Genomic DNA, 23286 nt, shown 5'->3' on the forward strand with positions numbered 1-23286 from the left:
TCTATTTTTTCATTTGGCCCCGAGAAACACTCCGTTTTATGGTCTGGTGTGTTATTTCAGAAAGGTAAACTCAAAAGATGAATCCAACATAAAGTAAAAAATTGAAGCTAAAGAACTTATGGAAAAAAAGTATATAAAAGAGCTTGGTGGCTTTACACTGAGTGATTTCAATAATAAATAACAATTAGGGCAGAGTATATAACTAGATTTTTTTTTCCTGCTTTGTAAAAATTTAAATAATAACAGGAAAGAAATATTTTGTGTTATTTCAATGTTCAGTGGTAACAAAATGTAGAGAGTCAATAAAAATAGAGAATTAAAATATACAACAACAAGTTGGGGAGTGGCAAAATTGTTTTGGGTGTTGTACTGGCACGGAATAAGGTAAAAATTACAAAGTAATACTAAATTTCTTTTTAAATGAAGTAGTTTATGTGCAATGTTACATTAGTTTCAGGTATACAACATAGTAATTCAACAACTGTACACTTTAAGCTATACTCACAAGTATAGCTACCATTTGTCAGCATACAATGCTACTACAATACCATTGAGTATATTCCCTATGCTGTACCTTTAAACCCCATGACTTACTCATTCCATAACTAGGAGCAAGTATCTTCCACTCCTCTTCACCCATTTTGACCATCCCCCTACCACCAGAACCATTTATGGGTCTGTTTCTACTTTTTATTTATTCGTCTTTTAGATTCCACACATGTAAGTGAAATCATATGGTATTTGTCTTTCTCCATCTGACTTAATTCACTTAGCATAATATCCTCTAGGTCGATCCATGTTACCACAAAAGGCAAGATCTCATTCTTTCTTATGGCTGAATAATGTATATCACATCTTCTTTATCCATTCATCTATCAATAGATGCTTGGGTTGCTTCTGTATCTTAGCTATTGTAAACAATGCTGCAATCAACATAGGAGTGCAGATATCTTTTCCTATACTAATTCCAATACCTATTCCAGTACACAGTAGTGGAATTACTGGGTCACATGGTATTTCTATTTTTAGTTTTTTGAGGAATCTCCATTTTGGTTTTTACAGTGGCTACACCAATTTACATTCCCACCAACAGTGCAAGAGGGTTCCTTTTTTCTCCACATTCTCACCAACACTTGTTATTTCTTGTCTTTTTGATTCTAGCCATTCTGACAGGTATAAGGTAATATCTTCTGATGGGTTTTTACTTGCATTTCCCTGATGATTAATGATGTTGAGCATCTTTTCACGTGTTTGTTGACCATCTGTATGTCATCTTCTTTGGAAAAATGTCTATTCAGGTCCTCTGCCCATATTTTGATTAGATTGGGGGGTTTTTTGGTGTTGAGTTGTGTAAGTTCTTTATACATTTTGGATATTAACCCCTTGATGGATATATCATTTGCAAATATCTTCTTCCATGCAGCAGGTTGTCTTTTCATTTTGTTGATGGTTCCCTTTGCTGTAAAAAGCTTTTTATTTTGATATAATCCCAATAGTTCATTTTTACTTTGTTTCCCTTGCCTGAGGAGACATATGTAGGAAAACGTTACTGAGGCCAATGTCAATAAATTAGTGCCTATGTTTTCTTCCAGGAGTTTTATGGTTTCAGGTCTCACAATCCTTTTTGAGTTTATTTTTGTGCATGGTGTAAAAAAGTAGCCCAGTTTCATTCTTCTGCATGTAGAGGTCCAGTCTTCCCAGCATCGTTAATCAGACTTTTTCCCATTGCATATTTTTGCAACCTCTGTCATAGATTGACCATATAACTATGGGTTTATTCCTGGGCTCTCTATTTGGTTCCTTTCATCTGTCTTTTTTTTTTTCTTGCAATAAAAACAGCATTTTATTCTACTCCCTCCTGCCCTCCCTCCCCCCACAACCCACAGTATACTTTTCCCCTCTCATTCTCACAGCAACATTACAATCAGAAAACAGTAAGTTTTGGGGGATGGGACTGGGGGGGTAGTTAGGGGTACAAATAGTCAAATCACAATAGGAATTTTTCAAAATAGGTTATTCCACTTAGTCATCGTCTTCTCCTTCATCTTCAGGTTCTCATTTTCACTTCTGACCCCTTTCTTCTTCACCAACATCTTCTTCATTTTCCTCATTATCTACTTCCCAGTCATTATAACCCTCTTCATCCTCCTCTTCTCCTTCCTCCTCCTCTTCATCCTCCTCATCTTCCACTACCTGAGCATCTTCATCATAATTCTTCCTTATCCTTGTCCTCCTCATTGTCATCCAGGTCCTCCACATAGCCCTCGACATCTGAGTCAGGGGCCTCCCTGTCATTTGGTTGTAGCCACCAACATACGTGAGCTGCAAGAGGAGCTTCAGTTGGTTACCTCACAACTGAAAAGGTCTGAGCTCTTGAGGTTTTCTTTTTCTGTGGCTCTATTGTGCTGAGGACTTTAATTTTGTTGCCACTTAAAATTTATATGCATGAGGTTTGGACACTTTTCTGCTAATACTTCCAGCCCCCCGAGATTCTGTGATCACTTAGTTCAAGCTTCGAAAGTTTGTTTAACTTTGGTAAGTTCGTGACAGAGGTGAGGCCTACAGTGACTGCACTTAAGAACTCTAGTTCTTCAAATTCATCTGTGAGGCCTTTGATTTTGCCTTAAATCAATTGGCAGTTGTCCAGGACAAGTTCTTCACATCAGAGGGCATCCTGTTCCACAGCTCTAAATGAATCCATTTGTCCATCTCTCACACTCTCTCCCTGGAGAGGCTCCCATGCCCATGGAATTCAATCAGTCCATACCATACTATTTTGATCACTGCAGCTTTGTAGCCTATCTTAAAATCTGGAATTATGATACCTCCAGCTTTGGTGTTCTTTCTCAAGATTGCTTTGGCTACTTGAGGTGTTTTGTGGTTCCATACCAATTTCAGTATTATCTGTCCTAGTTCTGTCAAAATGTTATTAGTATTTTGAAAGAGACTGCAATGAATCTGTAGATTGCTTTGGGTAGTATGGACATTTTAACATTTTAATTCTTCCAATCCATGAGCATAGAATATCTTTCCATTTGCTTGTGTTGTCTTCTATTTCTTTCATCAACGTTTTATGGTTTTCAGAGTACAGGTCTTTTATCTCTTTGGTTAAGTTTATACCTAGCTATTTTATTCTTTTTGGTGCAATTATAAATGGAATTCTTAATTTCTCTTTCTGCTACTTCATTATTAGTGTATAGAAACACAACCCATTTCTGTGAATTAATTTTGTATCTTACAACTTTACTGAAATCATTTATTATTATTTTTTTAAGATTTTATTTATTTATTTGAGAGAGAATGAGAGAGAGAGAGAGCATGAGAGGGAGGAGGGTCAGAGGGAGAAGCAGACTCCCCACTGAGCAGGGAGCCCGATGTGGGACTCGATCCCAGGACTCCAGGATCATGATCTGAGCCGAAGGCAGTCACTTAACCAACTGAGCCAGCCAGGCGCCCAATCATTTATTATTTCTAATAGTTATCTGATACTCTCTTTTTGAGAGAAAGAGAGAGCAAGTATGGGGAGGGGAGAGAAGCAGAGGGAGAGGGAGAGAGAACTTTAAGCAGGCTCCATGCCCAGCGCAGAGCCCAACATGAGAATCAATTTCATGATCCTGAGATCATGACCTGAGCCAAAATCAAGGGTTAGACACTTAATTGACTGAGCCACCCAGGCACCCTTTGATAGTCTTTATACATTTTCTATGTATAGTATCATGTATCTGCAAATAGTGACATTTTAATTTCTTCCTCACCAATATGGACACCTTTTATTTCTTTTTCTTGTCTGACTGCTGTGGCTAGGACTTCCAGTAGCCAAGTAACATTAGATTTTGAGAAAAGAATACATATTTTTTTTTTATTTTTTATTGTTATATTAATCCCCATACATTACATCATTAGTTTTAGATGTAGTGTTCCATGATTCATTGTTTGTGCATAACACCCAGTGCTCCATGCAGAACATGCCCTCCTCAATACCCATAACTAGGCTAACCCATCCTCCCACCCCCCTCCCCTCTAGAACCCTCAGTTTGTTTTTCAGAGTCCATCGTCTCTCATGGTTCGTCCACCCCTCCGATTTCCCCCCCTTCAGAAAAGAATACATATTTTAATCTTTGAAGTAACCACTAAATAACAGTTAAAATCAGTTTACCAATCTATATACTCCCTATGAATAGCACCATCATTTTTGCAAAGAGGGAGAATTATATCCTGATACAGATCACACTGACTTAAAACTAAAAAATTATCTGTTTAGAAATTTAAAGAACCTAAGAGTTTATAAAACTACATCCAAAGAAGTCAACACACTCATCTAAGTACAAAGAGAAACTGCATGGCAGAACATAAAAACTGCAAATATAATACTGTCTTTTGGTTTCTGCATTTCCCTAGCAATCTTTCAATATACTGTTGTCAAACATCTATTGATTTCCTTGACTTCTCTGCCACATACATAAAAGATCAACATTTCCTTTCTCTCAATTGCAAAACAAGCAACACTAAAGCATTTTAAATTGGAAACTGTATGCCAAAATAAGAAGAATGTGCCATAAATGGTGAAATAAGGGTTTTCCAGGGGCACTTCCCATCTTCCCCAAGAAAGCACAGATTGACTAGTATGAAACAGAATGTATGACTAGTCTGTAATGGTATGGGACAATCGAGCTACACTGTCAGGACAGAAATTCCTTGGGTTGGCCAATTTCTGTGAATACTCTAAAGTACCCTTCAGGGACTTAAAAACAAACAACTAATTTCAATTGATCAATTTAGCATAGACAGCCTTCCCCCAACACCAGGTGTCCATACCCTAGTCTTAATTCTGTCTGTTCCCTTCCATGGCAGACTGGAACATGAGACTTCCTCTGTACCAATTTATAAGTTATATTAAAAAATCTCTGGGATCTGCAATAGAAAGCTAATAATACTACAAGTCATTATGACACATGGAACTATTTGATGGAAAAATACAAGTCATCCCTTACCAATGAACCTTCAAGTAACAGTTCTTTGCAGTGCCTAAAACCCTGGTAAATTCATATGTCTTATGTTCCAATATTTTAACTTTTGTAATTGTTTATATATCAACCTCTTTGAAGAGATAAATAGATATCTTCCTAGAAAAATAACACTTGTATCCTCCACCTCAACTCCCTCTGTCAACCAAGGACCTAGCACCTTTAACAGCTCCTGATGGCTGCTTTCTCACATCAATAAGTTGATGTGTTAAGTGGTCTAGGGTTTCACACACCCTCTGGGAGAAAGGTCAAAATCAAATGCATATAGAAATATTTCCAAACTCCCTCCTCCTTTTAGAGAGACTTTATAATTTTATAATGCTCCATTGATGAGGAAAACTACTTAACAAAGCCAACCTAAAAACATAACATCCTAATGGCTGAGGATTTTGTCGACTGGTAAGTAATAAAAACAGATTTGGCTATCTTCTCTGGAGTTATGATCAACACCAGCAGCTCTAGCACTGTGTACCCCAAGCTGGCAGTCTAAATGAGGGCGGAACACCAACTGCCTCTGTCCTCATACCAGAACTCCCTATGGTCTCTGGCTGATTCTCTGACCCCCTGGACTTTATATTAACTCATCTGATCCTTCCAATGCTGCCAGCATAAACTGAATGGACATCTAGACCCAGCCTGATGAGTACTGATCCCTTTTAGGCAGCCTAAATCCCTGTGTGCAGTAGGTAAATACAGTGTTGTGCCAACAAAACCACTTTAAGGATCTGATGTTCATAAAGATATATTTGTAAGAATCTGTAATAACTCATACAACTAAAATTGATTATCACTACAAAAGATTTATTTTCTTCTAATTATAACAAATGCCCATGTTTTAAAACAAGTTTTTTAAAATTAGAAAATAAAGCATTCAGTGTTACAATATTGTTATTTATATAAAAAGAAAAGTAACCCAACTTATAATCACAAAGGATATTTCATAAAAATGTTATGTAAATTTAATTCAATAACTCAAATATTTGAGCATCGACTATTAATAATAAAACAGACAAAAATATTTGCCTTCATGGAACTTACATTCTAACACAGGGAGATATATAAACAAAACAAAGTATATAGTATGTTAGCATGTTGGATGATGGTAAGAACTATAGATAAAATTTAAATCGGGGAAGGCAGTATGATGTGTAGGGGATGGAACTGGTAACCATAAGTAAAGTACTCAGGAAAGTACTGTCACCTGAGAGATGGTGACACCCAAGAAAGGAGAGAACAAGTCACGCAACTAACTGGGAAAAAGCATGCAGTGCAAAGGAAAAAGAAATAACAGAATGTACAAAGGCCCTGAGGTGAGAATGTTCAAGGAAGAGCAAGAACATGGGGCGCCTGGGTGACTTAGTTGGTTAAGTGTCTGACTCTTGATTTCAGCTCAGGTCATAATCTCAAGGCTGTGAGATCGAGCCCTTCACTGGGTTCCATGCTGAGCATGAAGCCTGCTTAAGATTCTCTCTCTCCCTCTGCCCCTCCCCCACCTGCTCACACCTGCTCATGCACTCTTTCTCTCTCCCCTCCACCTCACTAAAAAAAAAAAAAAAAAAGAGCAATAACGTCAGTGTGACTGTAGTAGAATAAGCAAGGAGTAAACTAGATGAAATTAGAAGGTAACAGGAAGCCAAACCATGTAAGACCTTAGAGGTCATGGTAAGACTTTTTGATTTTCCTCTAAAGAGGAAGGAAAGCCATTAGAGGTTTCAGAGCTACTATGTTGAAAGCATACCAAAAAAGGCAAGGGTGGAAACAGGGAGACCAAGAGACAGGTAAGAGAGAAATGAAGGTGACCTGGACTGGAGTGAACACTAAAAGAAAAAGTTCTGGGAAGAAATTCAGGAACTCCATTTTACATTTAAAGTTCAAGATGCCTTTTAAACATTCAGTAGAGATATCAAGTAGGCTGCAAGGTATAAGTGTGGAATTAAGGGAGGATACCTAGGCTACAGATTTAAAATTATGAATGAATTTATGTTATGCATTAGACTGAACATCACCAAGGGAGTCAGAATACACAGGAAAGAGAAAAGTCTAAGAATGAGTACTGGGGAATCCCAGCACTAATTGGATAGGAAGATAAGAAGAACCAGCAAAGGAATTAAAGAATGACCAGTGGGGTTAGAGGAAAACCAGAGGAGAGGATATTCTGGAAACCAAACAAAGAAAGAACTTTAAGAAGGCAATAGTAATAGATCAATAAGATAAAGACAATTGAATTAAGCAACAAAGAAGTCACCTGTGACCTTAATGAGCTGTTTTAGTACTACCATCTATGAAAACACATAATCAATACCTGTAAAGCTTTATGCTCCTTTTGAAGATCTTTTATTATATTCTGCTGCTGGCAAACCCTATTTAGAGATTCATCCTCCAATTCATCAATTTTGGACTTCACACTCTCCATAATTTGTTCCAAGTCATTAGCTCGTTGTTCATGATCGGCTGCTCGGCTTTGTTCTAACTGAAGTTCATTTCTAATAATAGACACACAATTGCTTCCCTTAGTAATAAAGGTAAATCACATCAACAAACATGCCCATCTAACAATATAATGAATTTCTAAAATTTCTTTGCATTCTTAAAATTTCCATCATATAACACAAATCAATAGGAGAAATATAGGGCACCATTACATATCTATTACTGACAGATTTACCTATTAAAATATTTTTAAACTTAATATTTAATCAAAACAGAAAATTTTTTTAAAATTTTGATTTAAAAACCAAAGATTCTTTTCAAGGCAATTATTTTTAGAATGCATACCACTTGCACATAAACAATTCAAAAGAGAATTCTTTCTATCTTCTTACTTAAGCTGCTGATTAGTTTCTATGAGCTCCTGGATCATGTTCTGTTGACGTGTTGTTTCTTCCACCAATGTTTCCAAATTCTGCCTCATCCTTTGTGATGACTGTTTGTCAAAAACGATGAGATCTACGTTTTTGGAATATAACACAGATGGTAAAAATAAAAGGCAAAAAAATTTTAAGATAGAAAGTTTTACAAGGAAAATTTTTTACCATAACAAGAAAGAATAGGATCTAGCAAGAATAGGAACAGCAAGAATAGGATCTGATTACCTTTAAGATCAGTTCTTTTGACTAGAGACAAAGGTTTTAGGCCATGCCTCATCAACAGCACATTTATGCTTTCCCATTCTGCTTCTTCCCGCTGTAATTATAAGCCACAAGAAAAGGATCAACTTTAACATATAAAGTGAAGAAACACCCCCTCGAATATAATTTCCTTGTTTTCAAAATAATGGAACTTTTTCTCCGAAGTTTTTTAATATGAATTTTTTTTTTAAAGATTTTATTTATTTATTTGACAGAGAGAGAGACAGCGAGAGAGGGAACACAAGCAGGGGGAGTGGGAGAGGGAGAAGCAGGCTTCCCCGCGGAGCAGGGAGCCCGATGCGGGGCTCGATCCCAGGACCCTGGGATCATGACCTGAGCCAAAGGCAGATGCTTAACGACTGAGCCACTCAGGCGCCCCTAATATGAATTTTTTATGCACATATAATGATTAAAATTAAAACAAATTTCTAACAAAATTAGCAGACCAAAAAGAATGCAAATAAGCACAAATAATTACATTATATAATTCCATACTCATATGTATGGTCTTAATGGATAAATTAAAACAAAAACACCAACACCTTATAATTTCAGTGAACCAAACAGACCTTAGTTTTTTTGTTTAACTGAATCACACCAAGCCCTACTCAAAAGAAACAGCTGCGGGGCACCTGGGTGGCTCAGTCAGTAAAGCATCTGACTTCAGCTCAGGTCATGATCTCAGAATTGTGGGATCAAGCCCCACATCCGGCTCCCTGCTCAGCATGGAGTCTGCTTCTCCCTCCCCTCTGACCCAAGGTTTAAAAAAAAAAAAAAAAAAAAAACAGCTGCATATTAGGTCATATTAACTGACTAGTAAATTAAATACAAGTCACTCAGAAACAAGTATCACTTAATGAGTAGGGTCACACACACACAAAAAAAATCAAAACATCTGAATGGTCAAGACCAATAATGCAGATAGTCCCTTGTATAATGGACAAGGTCTAACTATAAAAAGGAGTCTGTCCATCTAGGTAACTGATTCTAGTAGAATCACTCTGAAAGACACTCCCAAGTTTTATATCCCTGATTCTAAATAAGTGCTTACTTATGCCATAAACCTGAGAGGGGAACCCTAACTCTCTAGATTAAGTAAATAAAAACATATTAATGGAAAGAAAAAGGTAAATACAATATTGTACATACAATACAGATAAGAATAAAAATAGAGATGGTTTTTTTTAATTAGACATTTAAATCCATGATAACAGTTTATAAGTCTTTTAAATGAATTTGAAATCACTGTGTGAAGTGACTTATTTTTTAAATTATTAATGTATATTTGAAAAGGCAATTTGGGTGAATTTTCAATCAGTGTTTAAGTGCTTGAAAAATAAAATTTGCACAAGTTTTCACTAGCGATGTATAGTATTAAATACTGTAATAGCTTAAAGATTAATAATTTAGGCAAAAGACAAAATATATATAAAAGTATTATTTTCCACATCTAAATGCCCCTAAACATTAAAGAATCTCTCAAGACAAAAGAGGAACAAATTACCCTTATGACTATGATAGCACTATTACTAACAGCACCAAATCTTTCCTTTTGACTGCTGACTTTTTCTTCACCTTCTTTATCCTTTCCACACTTCTTTTCCCTCCTACACTCTTTTCCCTTATTTATGTTGTAGGTCTTCTGGTCACAAGATACTTGACCCAGAATTAAAATTATTGAAGATATCTGGTTTAGGAGCCAAATGTGTGAACATCTCAGTGTCTACTATGACTCATAAAAACCAAGTACTCTGTAAATAATGTCACACTTTTTTTTTAAGATTTTATTTATTTATCCGACAGAGAGAGACACAGCAGGAGACGGACCACAAGCAGGGGGAGTGGGAGAGGGAGAAGCAGGCTTCCTGCTGAGCAGGGAGCCCGATGCGGGGCTCAATCCCAGGACCCTGGATCATGACCTGAGCTGAAGGCAGATGCTTAATGACTGAGCCACCCAGGAGCCCCAGTGTCACACATTTTGAATGATCAAATGATATATATATATTGTTCTGATACCTCTTTTGAGAAAAGAATAATGTAACTGAAAATTCTTGAAAAGCGCTAAGAATGATATTTTCTAAAGTATGTGCTACAGAACACTAATGAAATGTTCATGAGATTAATGTTAAATAAACAGGAAATACTGTATGCTAAAGCCTCCTTATGAATAGTATTGTGAAGTCTCAGAATAATGAAATCATTAAATAATCTTTAACCCAACATTTCCCCAAATTATTTTACTAAAGAATCCTTTTAAGGATTTTTAAGATTTTTCACATATGTAGATGTAGTATTCTTTGGCACATACTTCAAGAAACACTGGGTCAAATATTTTGTTTACCTGTTTTTCAGTCATGAGTGTGTTTGATGATTTACTGGACTCCTAGGCTTTAGGGGCTGCTGGAGATATATCTTTTGTGAAATCAGAAGAAGTAGACTGGCAAGAAAAAATATTCACGTTGTCTAAATGAAAAAAGAAAAAGTGCAATAGGTGTTAAAGGAAATATTTAAAAGAACCTATAACTCTTAGGCAATTTAAGCCATTCCTGTGTCAAAACTTGTATGACTTCTTAGAAAGCTGATCTTAAGAATGATTAGAATAAACGCTATCTTAGTTCTCCTCTAGAAATAAAACATTATGGGTTTTACACACACACACACACACACACACACGAACTATCTGTTTTAACTAAATGTGCAAAGCATGTGCTACTAATAAATAAACTGCTCTCTTTTGGAAACTGCTTCCTGAAAAACTAAAAAAACCATACCTGACCCAAAGTTACAGGCCAGTTTAACAATTCACTGGACTAACTCCAAGGGTAAATGCAATGCCACTTTCTTAGGTAGTCTTTATTTCTAAGTAGATCAGAAGCTAGCAAAAAGGATTCTGTGTGACTGGCAGACACAAAAATTTATATTCAGTCTACCCTACCATCACTTCTTCTTGTTATCTAAGACTCTATCATCCTACAGGAAAAAAATTTCTTGGATTGTTTGACATGTAGGTATAATTCCTCCTTTCAAGAGGCACAATCACACACATTCATTAGCATCATGAACTTTTAGATCTTTAGCAGACCTTGGATATTGTTTAATCCAAAATCCCTAGCTGTTCGTAGCTGGCAGAGAAACATACGGGAGAGCTGTAGCAATACAACAGGTACAACCATCTGACACCCAGAGAGGTGAAATGATCTTTTCAGGATTAATAAGAAAAGAAGTAGGCCTCCTGGCTGCCAGGTCAGTATTTCTTCGAAAGCATCCTTCTCCCCTTTTATGCTGCTTCAGATAGCGAAATCCAACTAAACAATTTACCAGTCACCCTTAAGTCTGGTCTATGGGGTATAGTCTTTCCACCTTATTTTCAGATAAACCTAATAACATGTTACAAATTCTCAAATTCTGCCACTTTTGTGCTTGGTATCATACTATTTCCCCTTTAAGCTTTGGTCTCTTTCAACAACTCAGTCACCCACAATGTTAATCCCTCCTGCTTTTACAAATCTTTCAGTTAGTTTTAACTTTTCATTAGAGAAATTTTCAGAAATACACAAAAATAGAGAAAGAGTATAATAAACCCATGAATACAGCTTCAGTGAAAGCCAGTATTTTTCCATTCTTATTTCTTCTTCACACTCTTATTTCAGTATATATCTCTAACAAATACAAATTTTTTAAACACAATTTCAATACCATTATCACACCAAATAAAATTAATAATTTCTTACTATCACTTAATACCTAGTCCAGGTTCAATTTTTCCCAAAATGTCTTTTTTATTTTTTTTCCAAATCAGGATCCAAACAATGTTCACATGTGGCACTCTAAAGTTTCTTTTAATCTACAGCAGTCCTATCCCCTTTTTGTTGAAAAAATAGGCCATCTGTCTTGCAAAACTCCCCCTATTTCAGATTTGTCTTACTGTATTCTTGTCTTTTAGCCTATTTCTCCATCCCCTATATTTCTTGTAAACTGGTTACATTTAGAGGCTTTATTAGATTCAGGTTCAGTATTTTCTGGCAAGAATACTTCAGAGGTGGTGCTGTGTTCATCCTACCATATTCACCATCAAGGGTCAATCAGCATTTTAAAGTGGGAAGAATACTCCCTTATAGACCAGACACAATGGTGGTAGATATCAATGTAAGATACTCCCCCAAAGAGTGTGGAGCCACATATTCTGACAACCTCCCTAACTACCACACTGGACCTCTTTCAAATCGTCAAAATGTCATCTCTCTCCAGATTCAAGGCCTGGCCACTCTTATCCTATTCTTCACTTAGTTAACTTATACTTGACCTTCAGATCCTGGCTCAGATTTCTTTCTTCAGGAAAAACTCCCCTAATCCCATGACCAGATCAAGTCCTCTTGTTATATGTTCCTGTAGCACTATAAAGAGTAAAGTATAGCAGTTTAGCATTCAGAGTCAGATAGCCTGAGTGACTACTAGCTTAACTATTTATTAAACTATATATGACATTGACAAACTCATTAACCTATTTGAGCACTGATTTCTTCATCTGTAAAAGAAAGAATACAGTAATACTTACACCTTATGGGTTAAATTAAGTCAGACAAGTAGAAAGTACTTAGAATGAGATACCTGGCATATAGAAACTTATAGATAAGTGGCAGTTGTTACATAAAAAGTATGCTAAACAAAACGGATCTTACCTAATCATAGCATCATGTATTAGCTTAGATGTTTTCTACAAATTACCCAGATAATGACCTCATACATCTGTTTTACAAAAATATGTCTAGGTAAGACTAAATTCCATGAGATAAGTAGTCTACTTTTGGTAATGGTGGAGTAGGCAGCTCTGTCTCCAAAGGGCAACAAAAAAAGCTGAATAAAGTACATTAAACTCAGGGTGCCTGGCTGGCTTATACGGTAGAGCATGCAGCTCTTTATCTCGGGGTCATGAGTTTGAGCTCCATGTTGGGGGTAGAGGTTACTTAAAACTAAAAAAAAAAAAAAAAAAAAGACATTAAATTATTTTTCTTACAAGCATTAAAGGACTAACACAATAACGAGGAATTACCAGGCAAAAAATCGAGGAGATGAGAACCCACGTTTTCCCTAAAGGCATTTGGAAATCCAAAGAAAGAGCTGTGAAAATGCCGCACCCCACCCCCCCATTTAAAATTTTCCTGTAAGGACTACAATGCTCAGGGTAAGGGTTAACCAGAAGTAAACTATATGTCCCATTAACTGAAACCTGGTTTCCTCTCCTCTGAGTCATCCAATATCTCAAGAAGGTCTCAAATTAAACTTTCATGGGGCACCTGGTGGCTCTGTTGGCTAAGCATCTGCCTTCAGCTCAGGTCGTGATCTCAGGGTCCTGGGATCAAACCCCACTTTGGGCTCCCTGCTCAGTGGGGAGTCTGCTTCTCCCTCTCTTTGCCCCTCCCCTGCCCTGCTGTGCTTGCTCTCTCTCTAATAAATAAAACTTAAAAAAAAAAAAGTGCTTCCCTGCACCTGGCAGAAGCAAATGAAATCTTCTCTGGAAAAAGGCCTTAAATTATCCCCACCAAAAAACATTTCAAATACAACATCCAGCAAACAAAGATAACCAAGGCATACAGAGACAGAAATAACAGTCAAAAGAAACCAACTAAGAAAGAAGGACTTCTGGTATTGTAATTATTAGGCAGAGACAATAAAACAATTATGCTGACAATGTTCAAAGAAATAAAAATCAAAGCCTGAAACTTTTGGCAGAGAACTGTAAACTGAAAAAGAAACAAAACAGATTTGAAAAAGAATAAAAATTTAGAACAAAAAATTACAATAGCTGAAAGTAAGATCTCAAATCACAGGCTCAACAGCAGATTAGAAAGCAGAAGAGAAAATTAAATGAACAAATGAAGGGAAGGTAGAACAGACTCCATCTTTTTAGTTCTCTATGCTACATTCAGGAAAACACAGCAGACATTCTACTTCAAATGGAGAGGATACATGCATAACTGGCATCCAAGAAATAGAGAAAAAATGGAAAAGCAGGATTTGAAGACATAATGGCTAAGAAGTTTTGAGAGCCAATGAAAGACATAAATCCACCGATTCTAGAAGCCCAGCAAATGGCAAACAAAATAGGGAAAATAAAAATCACACCTAGGCACATCATATTAAAGTACAGAGAAATAAAGACAGAAAATCTTAAAAGCAATTACAAAAAAAAAAGATTATCTTCAAAGGAGTAACAGTTGAAATGTCAGCTAAATTCTTAGCAGTAATAATGGAAACTAACAGTGGACTAATATATACAATGTGCTGAAAGATCTGCCAATCTAAAATTCTAAATCTAGTGAAAATATCCACTAATAATAAGGGCATAAGACATTTTCAAACAAACAAAACAAATCTGACATCTATTCTATAAAAAATTCTAAAGGAGATGCTTCATGCAAAAGATTCCTTGATTAAAAAGGCATAAATGCAGAAAGGAATAAAGAGCAAAGAAATGAATACTGTAAAGAGACACTGACTACATAAAATAAGGTCTTGTGAAGATTTAAAAAGATAGCTAAGGGGCCCCTGGGTGGCTCAGTTGGTTAAGCATCTGCCTTTAGCTCAGGTCATGATCCCAGGGTCCTGGGATCGAGTCCCACATCAGACTCCCTGCTTGGCAGGAAGTCTACTTCTCTCTCTCCCTCTGCCCCTCCTCCCTGCTCGTGCTCTCTCTCTCTCTCTCGCTCTCTCAAATAAAGAAATAAAATCTTGAAAAAATAAATAAATAAAAATAAAATATAGCTAAAATGCACATAACAAAATGTATTAGCTGGGAGTAGGGTAGAGTAACAGTGTTCTAATTTTGTTTATAATTCAGGAGGAAGATAAAGGTATCTCTTAATATCAGTATTTTGCAAAATAAGGATGTTTAAGAATTTCTGGAATAGCCACTAAAGAACAGAACTCAAGTGTGTAATTTCCTAAAAGAAAAAAAAAAAGGAGCCATGAGGATGAATAAAAATAAATCTAAAAGGAGAGAAACAAAGAACAAATAGAACAAAAGAAATATATATTTAAACTCACATCGGTAATTATATCAAATGTAAATAGATTAAATGCTCCAGTTAAGATTAAAAAAAAAAAAAAAGGTCAAACTACATGTTTTTAAAGGAAAAAAGACAACTAAAATATTAAAAAGCCATATAAAATATAAATATACAAAATGGTAAAAGTAAAAGAATAAAGAAAGGATTGATGGCATGGTTAGAGCAAAGTTTTTTAATAAAACAAAAGTAACTAGGTAACAAAGAAAAAAACCAAAGAACAGTATTTGCATCAAAACATAGTGACAAATTATTCCCCACAAACATCAAAATATAAGTAGGTGGGGATAAATCACTAAGAACTGCAATCTGTCAGCATCTGTGTAAGAAAACAAACAAAAAGCAACAGGCAGTATTTAAGTCATAAAAACAGGAGGATTCCCAAATCATTAGTATTCACTAATATTCACTATTGCACTAATATGATAACAGGTGAATCTGGAAGGGGTTTTGTCCTTGTGCCATAAGAAGGATTGCAGCTGCTAGAGTCCTATGAACACTCAAAACTGACATGCAAGAACTCCAAGACAGAGCCCACAGTTAGAAGAAACTTCTGGGAATGGAACCAAAATTGAGCAAGACAGAGACAAGAGAGAGGAAGGGAAAGCTGAGATCAAAGTGGATTGGGTAACAGATCCAGGAAATCTCAGAAAACAACCTGCCATATTTTTTAACACTACACAAAAGCAACAGAAGAGAGAAGTCTGAGAAATCAGAAAGACTTTCCTGAATTCTGTCCCACTGTAAAAGTTCAGAAGGAGAGGATTCTGGGAAGAATGCAGAGTAAAGAGTACCAGGAATTTGTCTCACCATGTAGACAACAATTACACTGGCAGATTCTGTCTCAAGTAACTATTTTAGAACTCTGTGGAGTCTACTGAGGTTTGCAAATTCCAGAGAAAACTAGAATGATAATTTGTGGTTAATTACAATTTTAGCTCTTAGCACAGTAACAAATACCCATTCCCACCCCCATTCCCACAACTGGCAGCTGTACACAGCATACCAGGAGCAGCTTACCCACAGTTTGTGTAGGGTGAGCAAAAGAACGCTTTGCTCCAAATATCAGGGTTCTGTGATCTGATCAGTGATTACTGCTTCTAACTTCAGAGAAGTAAAGAAGCTAAAGTGACTTCCAGGAATTTTAAAGGGCCATCATCCTTTTCTTCTCCCCTTCATTGTTCTGTCTTGCCCCTTTTGGGAGCCAGACATTAAAGACTACACAATTAAAAGCAAATGCACATTTGGGAAATTGAAAAGTCACGGCACATGCTGAGTGAAAAGTGCAGGCTGAAAAAAACCTGAGAAGACCTTAAGTTTACACCTCAGGTTGATTCTTGGCACAGAGACAGCCTATAACAATCAAAAACAAAAACAAAACCCAGCAAACCTTGGTGAAGAAGAAGAATCTGATTTTCAGAATTACCACATTATTAGATTCAAATGTCCAGTTTCCAACAAAAAAGTAACAAACATGCAAAGCATCAGGAAAGTATGGCCCATTCAAAGAGAAAAAAAAATCAACAGAAACAATCCATGGGAAGGAAAGGAAAAAAAAAAAAAAGGAAGACTTGATGGCAGATCTACTAGACAAAGACTTTTAAACAATCATCTTAAAGAAGTAAAGGAAGATGTGAAAACAAACAATATATGAACAAAATGGAAATATAAATAAAGAGATGAAAAACCTAAAAAGAAATAAAAAAGAAGGGCAACTGGGTAGCTCAGTCAGTTGAGCATTCAACTCTCGGTTTTGGATAAGGTCATGATCTCATGGTCATGGGATCAAGCCCCACATCAAGCTCCCCACTCAGTGGGTAGTCTGCTTGAAAGATTCTCTCCCTCTTCCCCTCCCCCCACTCTTACACTCTCCCTCTCTAAAATAAATAAATAAAAATCTTTAAAAAAAAATAGGGGAAGGAAAGAAAAATAAGATAAAAACAGAGAGGGAGGCAAGCCATAATAGATTCTTAAGGATAGGAAATGAACCGAGGGTTCCGGGAGGGGAGGGGGGTAGGGGGATGGGGTAACTGGGTGATGCCAATGAAAAAGGGCACTTAATGTAATGAGCACAACTTGATGTATTGTAACTGATGAATCATTAAATTCTCCCCTGAAACTAATAATACACTATATGTTAACTAAAGTGAATTTAAATTAAAAAAAATTTTTTAAAGAAAAAAAATTTAAAAAAAGAATTATATAAGTTTATGTTTTGGGGCACACATGTATAAACATGTGATCGTGTAACATCAACAACTGAAAGAGGTGGGGATGGAACGTAAAGAGCGGAGTTTTTGCATGTTATTTAAATTAAGCTGTTATAAATTCAAATTAGAGTGTTATAATTTGAGAATGCTAAATGTAATCCTCATAACAACAAAGAAGACAGTGATAGAATATATACAAAAAGAAATAAAGGAATTAAAAGATTTCACTCAATAACATCAACAAAACACAAAAAGGCCAGTAATACAGAAAATAAGGAACAGAAAAGCTGTAAGACAATATAAAAAATAGCAAAATGACAGAAATAAGTCCTTACTTATCAGCAATTACTTTAAATGTAAATAGATTAAACTCTTGACAGATTGGCAGAATGGATAAAAATATGATCCAACTATATGCTATCTAAAACAGAGTCACTTCAGATCCAAAGACACAAAGAATTGAAAGTGAAAGGATGGTAGAAGATATTCCATGCAAATAAGAACCAAAAGAGAGCAAGGTGGCTATATTAATATCAGACAAAACAGACTTGAAATCAAAAGATATTACAAAAGATAAAGGACATTACATATTAATAAAAGGTTCAATACAGCAAGAAGAAATAACAATTATAAAAAGTATACACTTAGTAACAGACCATCAAGGCACATTCAGCAAAAGTTGACAGAATTGAAGGAAGAAATCGTTCTATAATAGTAGTTGGAGACTTTACTATGCCACTCTCAATAACAGAACAACCAGACAAAAGATAAGTAATGAAACAGGAATTGAAAATAAACCAGATCTAACAGATTTATAAAGAACACTCTACCCAACAAAAACACAAGACACAGCCTTCTCAAGTGTACTTGAGACATTTTCCAGGACAGAGCATATGTTAGGGCACAAATTAAGTCACAAAAGATTTTAAAAGATAGATCATACAAAGTATTTTCTCAGACCACAACAGGATAAAGTTAGAAATCAGTAACAGAAGGAAAATGTAAAACACAGAAATCTGCGATAATTAAGCAAAACACTCAACCAAACAATGGATCAAAGAAGAAATCACAAGGGAAATTAGAAAATACTTAGAGGGGCGCATGGGTGGCTCAATCAGTTAAGTGTCTGCTTTCAGCTCAGGTCATAATCTCAGGGTCCTGGGACTGAGCCCCAAGTCGGGGTCCCTGCTTAGCGGGGAGTCTGCTTCTCCCTCTGCCCCTCACCCCTGCTCATGCTCGTACTCTCTCTCTCTCAAATAAATGAAATCTTTAAAAAAAAAAAAAAAAAGATAAAAGAAAAAGAAAATACTTAAAGATTAAGAAAAACAAAAATAGGGGCACCTGGCTGGCTCAGTCAAAACATGCGACTCTTGATCTCTCAGGGTCATGAGTATGAGCCCCACACTGTGTATAGAGATTACTTAAATAAAACTCAAAAACAAAAACAAAATAAAAAACACAACACACCAAAACTTATGGGACTCAGTGAAAGCAGTGCTAGGGGGAAATTTATAAACACTTACATTAAAAAGCAAGAACAGGGGCGCCTGGGTGATGCAGTCAGTTGAGCATCAGACTCAGTTTCAATTCAGGTCACGATCTGAGGGTTGTGAGACTGAGCCCCACGTTAGACTCCATGCTCACTGCAGAGTCTGTTTGAGATTCTCTCTCCCTCTGCCCCTCCCACTAATGCTCTCTCTAAAATAAATAAATCTTTTTAAAAAGTAAATAAATAGGGGGGCAGAGCAAGATGGCGGAGGAGTAGGAGACCTGGATTTCGTCTGGTCTCAGGAATTCAGCTGTACAGGGATCAAACCATTCTGAACACCTACGAACTCAGAAAGAGATTGAAGAAAAGAATAGCAACAACTCCCTGAACAGAAAAGTGACCACTCTCTGGAAGGTAGGACGTGTGGAGAAGTTAATCCGAGGTGATATTAGGGAGGATAGATGGCAGGGGAGGGGGCCTCCGTTGGCCACTTCTGGCAAGTGACAGAGCAGCGGAGCACCAAATCGGAACTTTTAGAAGTCTGCTCCGCTGAGGGACGTCGCTCCAGTGGCTAAGTGGGGGGTGGAACCCTCACTGGGACAGTGTGGTCTGAGAACCCTTGGGGTCACAGAAAGACCGGGGGTGCCTGAGTGCAGCAGAGCTCCCAGGTATCTGAGCAGGGAAGCCAGCTGCAGACACGGAGCCGAGGAGCAGGCTCTCAGCTTGGGGTTGCCATAAACTATGATCCGTGGCACAGTCGGGCCACTGTTCCTCCAGCAGGGACCCAACAAGCGGCAGATCTGGGGAGACTCCCCTTCTTCCCCCAGGAGGAGCAGCGTGGGAGCACACCACAGGGATCTGCTGGGTTTGGAGACTCCACATGGGGTCGGGTGCCAGAGATAGAAACGCTCGGTCACAGGCAAGGTGAGCACGGAGTGCGGTCAGAGACTGGGGAGATGGGTGTGATTGACTGCTTTTCTCTGGGAGTGCCCTGAGGAGCGGGGCCCCAAGTTCTCGGCTCCTCCAGGGTGGAGATTGGGAGGCTGCCATTTTCACTCTCGGCCTCCAAAGCTGTACGGAAAGCTTGCAGGGAACAAAAGCTCCCGAGAGCAAACCCGAGCAGATTACTTAGCCTGGAGCAGGCAAGGGTGGGGCAATTCCACCTCCAGCAAAGACATTTGGGAACCACGACGACAGGCCCCTCCCCCAGAGGACCAGCAAAAACAGCCAGCCAAGACCAAGTTTACCGATCAATGAGAACGGCAGAACTCCAGCACTAGGGGAATAATGCACATAGAATCCATGGTTTTTTTACCATGATTCTTTAGTCTTTCAAAGTTGTTTTTTTTTTTTAACTTTTTTTTTTTTGAAATTTTTTTTTCCCTTTTTCAACTAACATCTTATCAATCCCCTTTTTAAAAAACATTTTTTTCATTTTTAGAGTCATATTCTATCCCTTCATAGTAGGTACCCTTATTTTGGGCATATATATATATGTTGTTCTCTCTTTAAAATTTTGAGATAGCTTCTTCTAACAGATCAAAATATACCCTAAATCTCTAGTGTATGGCTTTGTTCTAGTCTCCTGCCTGATCACATTCTCTCCCTTTTCTTTTTCTTTTTTTTTTTAAATCTTCTTCTTTCTTTTTTCAAACTTCTTATCAATTCCTTTTATAAAATTTTTTATAATTCCAAGGCGCCTGGGTGGCTCAGTTGGTTAAGCTACTGCCTTCGGCTCAGGTCATGATCCTGGAGTCCTGGGATCGAGTCCCGCATCGGGTTCCCTGCTCGGCAGGGAGTCTGCTTCTCCCTCTGACCTTCCTCCCTCTCATGCTCTCTGTCTCTCATTCTCTCTCTCTCAAATAAATAAATAAAATCTTTAAAAAAAAATTTTTTTTAATAATTTCCATCTTTACAGTCATATTCCATCCCTTCATCATATCAACTCTTATTTTTGTACATATATAAATTTTTCTTTCTTTAAAATTTTGAGAGGCACTTTCTTCTAACAGACCAAAATACGCCCAAAATCTAGTGTGTGGCACTGATCTATGCACCAGCCTGATCACATTTGATCATATTCTGTTTTTTTTTGTTTTGTTCTGTTTTTGTTTCTTTTTATCTTTTTCTTTCTTTCCCTTTCTTTCCCCCTAGTTTCAGGTCTTTTCTGATTTGTTTAGAGTATATATTCTGGGGATGTTGTTATCCTGTTAGCATTTTGTTCTCTCATTCATCTATTCTCCTCTGGACAAAATGACAAGATGGAAAAAAATCACCTCAACAAAAAGAACAAGAGGTAGTACCGACTGCCAGGGACCTAATCAATACAGACATTAGTAAGATGTCAGAACTAGAGTTCAGAATCATCACTTTAAAGATACTAGCTGGGCTTGAAAAAAGCATGGAAGTTATTAGAGAAATCCTTTCTGGAGAAATAAAAGAACTAAAATCTAACCAAGTCGAAATCAAAAAGGCTATTAATGAGGGGCAATCAAAAATAGGGGCGCTAACTGCTAGGATAAATGAGGCAGAAGAGAGAATCAGTGATATAGAAGACCGAATGATGGAGAATAAAGAAGCTGAGAAAAAGATAGATAAACAACTACTGGATCACGAGGGCAGAATTCGAGAGATAAGCGATACCGTAAGACAAAACATTAGAATAATTGGGATCCCAGAAGAAGAAGAAAGAGAGAGAGGGGAAGAAGGTCTATTGGAGCAAATTATAGCAGAGAACTTCCCTAATTTGGGGAAGGAAACAGGCATCAAAATCCAGGAGGCACAGAGAACCCCTCTCAAAATCAATAAAAATAGGTCAACACCCCAACATCTAATAGTAAAACTTACGAGTCTCAGAGACAAAGAGAAAATCCTGAAAGCAGCTCAGGACAAGAGATCTGTAACCTACAATGGCAGAAACATTAGATTGGCAACAGACCTATCCAGAGACCTGGCAGGCCAGAAAGGACTGGCAGGATATATTCAGAGCACTAAATGAGAAAAATACGCAGCTAAGAATACTATATCCAGCGAAGCTGTCACTGAAAATAGAAGGAGAGATAAAAAGCTTCCAACAAACAAAAACTAAAGGAATTTGCAAACATGAAACCAGCCCTACAAGAAATATTGAAAGGGGTCCTCTAAGAAAAGAGAGAGCCTAAAAGTAACAAAGACCAGAAAGGAACACAGACAATATGGAGTAACAGTCACCTTACAAGCAATACAAAGGCACTAAATTCCTATCTTTCAATAGTTACCCTGAATGTAAATGGGCTAAATGCCCCAATCAAAAGACACAGGGTATCAGAATGGATAAAAAAACAGACCCATCAATATGCTGTCTGCAAGAGACTCATTTTAGACCCAAAGACACCTCCAGATTCAAAATGAGGGGGTGGAAAACCATTTACCATGCTAATGGACACCAAAAGAAAGCTGGGGTGGCAATCCTTACATCAGACAAATTAGATTTTAAACCAAAGACTGTAATAAGAGATGAGGAAGGACACTATATCCTACTTAAAGGGTCTATCCAACAAGAAGATCTAACAATTGTAAATATCTATGCCCCTAACATGGGAGCAGCCAATTATATAAGGCAATTAATAACAAAAGCAAAGAAACACATTGACAACAATACAATAACAGTGGGGGACTTTAACACCCCCCTCACTGAAATGGACAGATCATCTAAGCAAAAGATCAACAAGGAAATAAAGACTTTAAATGACACACTGGACCAAATGGACTTCACAGACATATTCAGAACATTCCACCCCAAAGCAACGGAATACACATTCTTCTCTAGTGCCCATGGAACATTCTCCAGAATTGATCACATCCTAGGTCACAAATCAGGTCTCAACTGGTACCAAAAGATTGAGATCATTCCCTGCATATTTTCAGACCACAATGCTTTGAAACTAGAACTCAATCACAAGAGGAAAGTCGGAAAGAACTCAGCTACATGGAGGCTAAAGAGCATCCTACTGAAGAATGAATGGGTCAACCAGGAAATTGAAGAATTAAAAAAATTCACGGAAACCAATGAAAATGAAAACACAACTGTTCAAAATCTTTGGGATGCAGCAAAGGCAGTCCTAAGAGGAAAGTATATAGCAATACAAGCCTTTCTCAAAAAACAAGAAAGGTCTCAAGTACACAACCTAACCCTACACCTAAAGGAGTTGGAGAAAGAACAGCAAATAAAGCCTAAACCCAGCAGGAGACGAGAAAAAATAAAGATCAGAGCAGAAATCAATGAAATAGAAACCACAAGAACAGCAAAACAGAACAACGAAACTAGGAGCTGGTTCTTTGAAAGAATTACAAGATTGATAAACCCCTGGCCAGACTTATCAAAAAGAAAAG

General features: G+C 37.2%; 1 protein-coding gene and 1 pseudogene across 6 annotated transcripts in view; both read right to left on the minus strand.

Annotated features, from left to right (window-relative positions):
- CEP70 (centrosomal protein 70) overlaps window positions 1-23286 on the minus strand; it is a 106131-nt gene that overhangs the window by 48699 nt on the left and 34146 nt on the right. For 4 of the 6 annotated variants that reach the window (XM_034995662.1, XM_034995674.1, XM_034995681.1 and 1 more), the window contains 5 exons: window positions 12456-12546; window positions 10494-10615; window positions 8117-8207; window positions 7847-7970; window positions 7327-7507 (listed from right to left, as the gene is read on the minus strand). In XM_034995662.1, the coding sequence (XP_034851553.1) occupies window positions 7327-7507; window positions 7847-7970; window positions 8117-8207; window positions 10494-10508 (411 nt within the window). In that variant the 5' untranslated portion in view covers window positions 10509-10615; window positions 12456-12546. The remainder of the gene's footprint in view (window positions 1-7326; window positions 7508-7846; window positions 7971-8116; window positions 8208-10493; window positions 10616-12455; window positions 12547-23286) is intronic. The other 2 variants (XM_034995669.1, XM_034995688.1) reach the window with 1 other exon arrangement.
- On the minus strand, window positions 1811-2933 carry LOC118004402 (annotated as a pseudogene).

This window comes from Mirounga leonina, unplaced genomic scaffold (genome assembly GCF_011800145.1).
Source record: "Mirounga leonina isolate KUSES-001 unplaced genomic scaffold, KU_Mleo_1.0 Mir_115, whole genome shotgun sequence".
In the NCBI taxonomy this organism is placed as follows: Eukaryota; Metazoa; Chordata; class Mammalia; order Carnivora; family Phocidae; genus Mirounga; species Mirounga leonina.